The 6,000-nt window shown below is 39.3% G+C and overlaps 1 protein-coding gene across 1 annotated transcript in view; it reads left to right on the top strand.

The window, feature by feature from the left end:
- Positions 1–394: 394 nt before the first annotated feature.
- Positions 395–6,000, top strand: part of unc5d (unc-5 netrin receptor D) — a 113,227-nt gene continuing 107,621 nt past the window's right edge. Inside the window, exons 1-2 of the mRNA XM_022752957.1 lie at positions 395–521; positions 1,213–1,428. Coding sequence (XP_022608678.1) covers positions 395–521; positions 1,213–1,428 — 343 coding nt within the window. The remainder of the gene's footprint in view (positions 522–1,212; positions 1,429–6,000) is intronic.

Raw genomic sequence — 6,000 nt, 5'->3', positions numbered from 1 at the left:
ATTTTATCAGAACATTTGCAGCATCCATGTTTTTTCCTTCCTTTTTTAAATTATTCCACCAACTATTGAGCACAAAGAAAGCAGGGTATAATGGTGCTATCGATAGCTGAAGGAAGTGCATGTGTTAGCAATGTGAAAAAAGACATCTACCTGTCCTGCAGTGGGTAATGTCAGCATATTATTCCCATTTCAGTCACCTTCCCTGTTTGTTTTATGTGTGGCCTCCCTCTACACCTGCATCCATTCATTTGCCCATTTAACAAGGACAACATTGATTGAGAGAGGTGGTGAGGCGGCCGATTCGATTTCAGGGGACAAAATTGGATTTGATGGTGGGGTATAATAGCTTTCATGGGCTTTTACGGCACTGAATAGCTTAGCTGGAGCTGCCTTGATGGGAGTGAGGTGTAATTCTGAGAAGGATCCCGGGGATGGCAGGATCACAAAGATCCTGTTCCTTATTGTCCCAGCCAACAGAGCGCTCTGTGCTTTGCCCAGAGGAGGCGAGCACAGGACACCAGGTGAGGCCGAGACCTACCTTCAGACTGAGGAAAAAAAAAAAAAAATCCCTAACACAAAGTCATGCTCTCACAGTCTCTCGGATTATTGTTTCCAAAACTGTGCTTAGATCGATCAGCTGCCACCACAACCGGGCCGGACTCTGACCAAACTGAAAGGAAAGGGGTTAACCTGCCGCGAGTTGTCGTCAAAGATGGTGGCACATTGGCGGCAGCACAAAGGCTGTTTTTGTTTTTTTTGTGGGGACCAGAATCCAGGCCTTGTGACTGAGATAAGATGTATTCAGACTCCACAGACACAATTTGGGTAATCAGTCCCCTCCTAATGCCTCTCCACTTGGTCTGCTCTGATTTCATTCATCTGCAAATTGCTCTGAGGAGAACAGTTTTGCTTGAATGGAGGACGAGTTGTACTTTGTGAATATGTTGCCTTTCAACAATATGTTAGCTTTTGATGAATGGGGAATTCAAAAAACTGTCCGCCGAGCAATCATTTTAAATTTGCAAACAGTTGCTGTTACACTGTTGTTAGTAAAACAAAATGAATCTGAAAGTGTTTTTCACTCAGTTGTGTAACCAACTGAAAAGGACTTGGCTTCCCTTTGTATCTGTCTGTCTACCTATTGTTCACGTCAGTATTGTTCAAAGACAGACAGTATTGGGAAGATGAAGTAACCGAGGTCTCGGTTTGCAGGTGCCACCGGTGATGCTCAGCCTGATGCCCTACCCTCAGTGCAGGGCACCCTGCCGCACTTCATCCAGGAGCCGGAGGACGCCTACATTGTCAAGAGTAACCCCATCAAGCTGCGCTGCCGAGCCGCGCCAGCCTTACAGATCTTCTTCAAATGCAACGGGGAGTGGGTGCACCAGAACGAGCACTTCTCCCAGGAGTATAAGGACCTCAACACTGGTAAGACGAAGTTTTGTGACCTGTTATATTCCACAGCAGTTGGTTAAGATTAGGGAAAGATTGTGGCCTTGTTCAACACTGAAAATGTTCAGTGACTTCAGTGTTTATTTACACTTCGCCAAAACCATGATCTTTCCTTAACCTGGACATCTGCCACAACAGCCTGCTGACAATTCTCCTGTTGATACTAAATGCAGCGCTTCATTGGTTCAAAAATACTGTATGTTGCCTCTGAATTAGGGTTGTGCCTAGGGATGATTATATCAGTGATCGACGATCATCAGAACAATCTTCTTTGCTCGTTGCTCATGCCTTTGCAAATGTCAAGATGATATTGGAATTGTTTTCCCATTAACTTATTATTTGTAGTATTAAATTAAATTTTAATTTGCTCCGCCAAAGTTTCACGTATATAACGGCATATAACCATGCTTACAACACACGTGCACACACACACACACACACTCAGTGCAGCTGATTGTAATGAAGCACTGCTTCTTGTGTGTAGGTGCTGTGCTGTGGTTTTAGAGAGGAGGAGATCGACAGATGGAACATGTCATTTAGTTTGCTTTCTCAGCCTGCTGCTTTTTAATGTTTGTAAAAAGAAATTTTGGAGTCAATGACAATTTTGTTTTATTTTATCTTACTGTCATCACTCAGGTTATAGAGAGAGAGAGAGAGAGAGAGGTCCACTCCTCTTTCTCTCTCACTCATAGGGCAACGTAACCTGTAGCAGACAGGGTTAATATGACAGTTGTGGGGTTGTTTTGTTGTCTTGCTAGAGTAGTGTTAAAAACCGTTTTTCTCCAATGTTTCACTGTAATCGTCACTTATTCAGTCATGAATTAAAATGATAAAGAAACACGGCTGGAATAACCTTTTGCGTTACACGTGACATAAGCATGTCGTTTGGAAAATGGAATCTACTGAGGACAGTTCTTTTCGTAGAATGCGATACATTCATTTCTTCGTCAAGAAAACAAATTTGGAATCTTCATATAAACAAACTGTTTATATTCAGTGTGACTCACAAAAACACACTGTTTATCCTTGATGTTTAACAAACCTGCTGAATGCATTTCCTTCGTAATGTGTCCTTCAGTGCGCTACTGATGTTCAAAAACTGCCTTTTAAGTTGCCTTAAAAACAAAATAAACATTTCTTTATTCCCAATTTATTGCTGCAAACTCTCTTAAAGCCACTGAAGATTTTTTAGATTAAATAATCTTTACTAAATGCACAACAGTCAAAGTTAACATTCTGAAAACAAAACAGTTAGAGTGTAGAGTGGTCCATGGGAAGCTGAAGCTGAAGTTTCTGGTTAATTTGGAATCTGTCTCTCTGGGTGATCACACACAGTCTCTGGTTGTTTTCACAGCAAACTGTCAGTGGAAGAATCCAGGAGACTTCAAAACACTCCCTGAGTCATAATGAGGCAAATATTCACTTTATGAATAGTGTTGGAATAGAGCTTGTACAGTTGGATGAAGATTCTTCTCATTCTAGATTGACACCAATGACTCTGACTTTTGTCTTTCTGCATCCTGCTCATCCACTAAAGCAACCAACTGTGATCAGTGTTTCAGGTTTATGATGCATACAGTATAGCCATGTGCATGTATCAGATAGTATGATAGATATATACAATATATCACTAAACATGCAGCAGCCAGTCTTTTTTCTGTTTGGAATCTGTCCTCTTTTGAAAACTGAAAATAGAAAACTTTGGTGTTTTAGCACTTAGCCCTATTTATGATATTTACACAGGCTTCAGAACTTGTGAAGGACCTTTTTTATTAAACTTGTCACTTTCTTAATAACTGATGAATTTAAATAGTGGTTAGTTGATGATCGGTCTTCAGTGTATCTCAGTTCAGAGGAAACATTTTTCTATTCCTTCTGTAGTGAGAAACAGTTTTCTCTTTTAACATAGAGTTTCACTGACAAGGTGAGAACTGCCATTTCTCTGTTATGATCATATACTTTGAAATAGTGTTACTCCGTCACCCTGACTGCAGTTGAGAAGTTAACAGTAAAGCTGCATGTTTATTGCACATTTGATTATTCAGTCATTTTATTTTAAGGGTAGCTGCTTTAAGTTTCTTTACCAGTGAATAGATGTTATAGGTCACCATGACTTAAAAGGCTTACTCTGACAGAATTTCATTAGTGTGAGTGGAGAGTTTCATTAAATTCAGGGGAGGCAACACTGAAAACCTTTTAATACATTTGAACAGAAATGACTGAAGCTGGTGTTTCTCTTAGCAGCACAGTCTTGATTTACTTTTGGACAATGAACTACCAGTTAGGAACCATGGATTTAAAAAAAAAAAAAAAGCCCTTAAAACACATTTTCCATTTACGATGAAGACCAGGCTTCTTAACGGTCCCATATTTTACCCTTTTCTGGTGTTTTATTTGAAGTGTTGATCCATAAGTGAAATATTTGTGGTTTTAAGGACCAAAAACCATCTCAATTTAGTTTTACATCTCCTCTCTCAGGCTTCTCTCTGGAGCTCTAGCAACAGCAGGTTGGTGAGCCAATCAGAAGAGAGGCTCTGAGCCAAATCCAGCAAGGTTAGATGGTGAATCCAGGTGGGCCGTGCAAGGGGCATAAGTGAGGGTCAGTGACTGTATATCTGTGACATCAAGAAGTTCCAGAAGTCCTGACGACTCGTTTTAAGGCTCAGTTTCTGAATACAGGCTGTGTGCATTTCTCTATGGACTGAGCACTTTGATATTTTCACAGTATTAATATAGAACATAGAACTGCTTTATAATCAAAGAACACATGGACATCTACCTTTATACTGTATGGGACCTTTAACGTAAGGGTTCGGAAAGTTTGGGGCATTTCACATGAGCCAATTCTGTCTTTGCTGTTTTGAGTGTTGGTCTCTTCACTGTTGAAGAGGGAAAGGCTCAATGGGATAAAGATGATGTCACACATTTTTTATGCACCAATCAGAGTTCAGCATTTTTTATTAAAAGTATGACAACCCTGTCTCCTGTAAATTATGTTTCTATACAACTTACCTGCAACATTTTGTACGAAACATAATTGACTGGATTGTCTTTTCTGTTCACATAATTAGGATACATAATTAATTAACATGTTTGGCAAGTAGCAGAAATGTTGATACTTAGAGTAAAGAGTAAAATGTTCACACACAACGCATTTGTTTTCTGCAGTTCAATATCCATTTGTAGTGACAATAGAATTATTTATGGTTATGTTTAGACTCTCACAGCACTTGGTTAAGTTTAGGGAAAGATTGTGGTTTGATACTGAAAACATTCACAGTGACTTTGGACACAATGTGTTTATTTACGCTTCACCAAAACCACGATCTTTCCCTAACCTGAACATCCACCACGACTACCTGCTGGCAATTCTCTTTCTGATGATAAATGTAGCGCTTCATTCATTCAAAAATATGCTGCCTCTGAACATGATCCAGCCATAGAACACATTTCCTACTTAACATGTTTGATGTTGTAAATTGCTGTAGGAGACAAGGTTGAATGTGACAGTTGTGGGGTTACTCTGTTAGATTTTGAGTGTTAAAAACCTCTTTTTCCCCCCTAAGTTTAAACTATAATCATGACTTTGGGAATTAGTATTATATTGAAATATGTGAGTTTAAAAACCAAATTTTCTCCCTGACACAGACCACCTGTTGTAAACTGTGACAGTTTTCTATCAGGGCCAAAGTGGCGAGTGGCCTGAATTTGTAGGGAACATGTTTAGGTGGATGGATGAGTCAACAAAGCATGTGAGTTAAACACAGGAGATCGATATCTGTTTTCGGTTTCCATCAACTGTCAACATTGATTTCTTTCAAACGTTACCGTGGTCAAACGAAAGCACATTTCTGGCAGAGTGTTTTAACTTTGAAGTGCCATCTTAGAGGTGGAGAGAAACCCAGCAGTACAACATTAATTTGTTTTTCTCTAGCTCTGGAGGAAGCCTAACAGTGTTTGAAAAAATTACTAAGATCATGTCATCGAGGTTGTCTAGCACTTGAAACTACAGATTCATAACAGAAAGACAAAGTTGCAAACTAGGGATATGCCTTTTGAAAAATGTAAGTTTCAACCAGACAGGGCGTTCTTAATGAGAAGCTAGCCTCATTGCATTATGGGAAATGTAGGATCCGGGTTTTTTTGGTGCTTAACACATACTAGACAACAAAATTCAGGATATCGCATAATCTGGTTCTTAATTTTGAACCATTCTTTCTTTAATGTGTCTTTTGTGAGTCCCCCAACATTATGGAAGTGTAGTTCTAAATCAGTGGAGCACCAATGCAAAATTTATTTTTCTTTATTAATAGGGACCAATGGTAACAAACTAGCATGGCTTGAGCATATCTTTTTATCTGTCTTCCTCTCTTTATCTGTCTCACCAAAGCACCTGCTTCATTGGCTTGTTTTTTCCTCTTGTGCTGTAAAAATTAAAGGCTTTTTAGAAGTCTCAATACATCTCTTCCTGGTCTAAACGCTGTTGCAGTGATATTAATGATGGTTTGCCTAAATTGCACTTTCTTCTTTTTATTTATTGGGTTTACA

This window comes from Seriola dumerili, unplaced genomic scaffold, assembly GCF_002260705.1.
Source record: "Seriola dumerili isolate Sdu_G_001 unplaced genomic scaffold, Sdu_1.0 BDQW01000017.1, whole genome shotgun sequence".
NCBI classification, from domain to species: Eukaryota; Metazoa; Chordata; class Actinopteri; order Carangiformes; family Carangidae; genus Seriola; species Seriola dumerili.
This window is presented reverse-complemented; position numbering and strand designations above follow the sequence as displayed.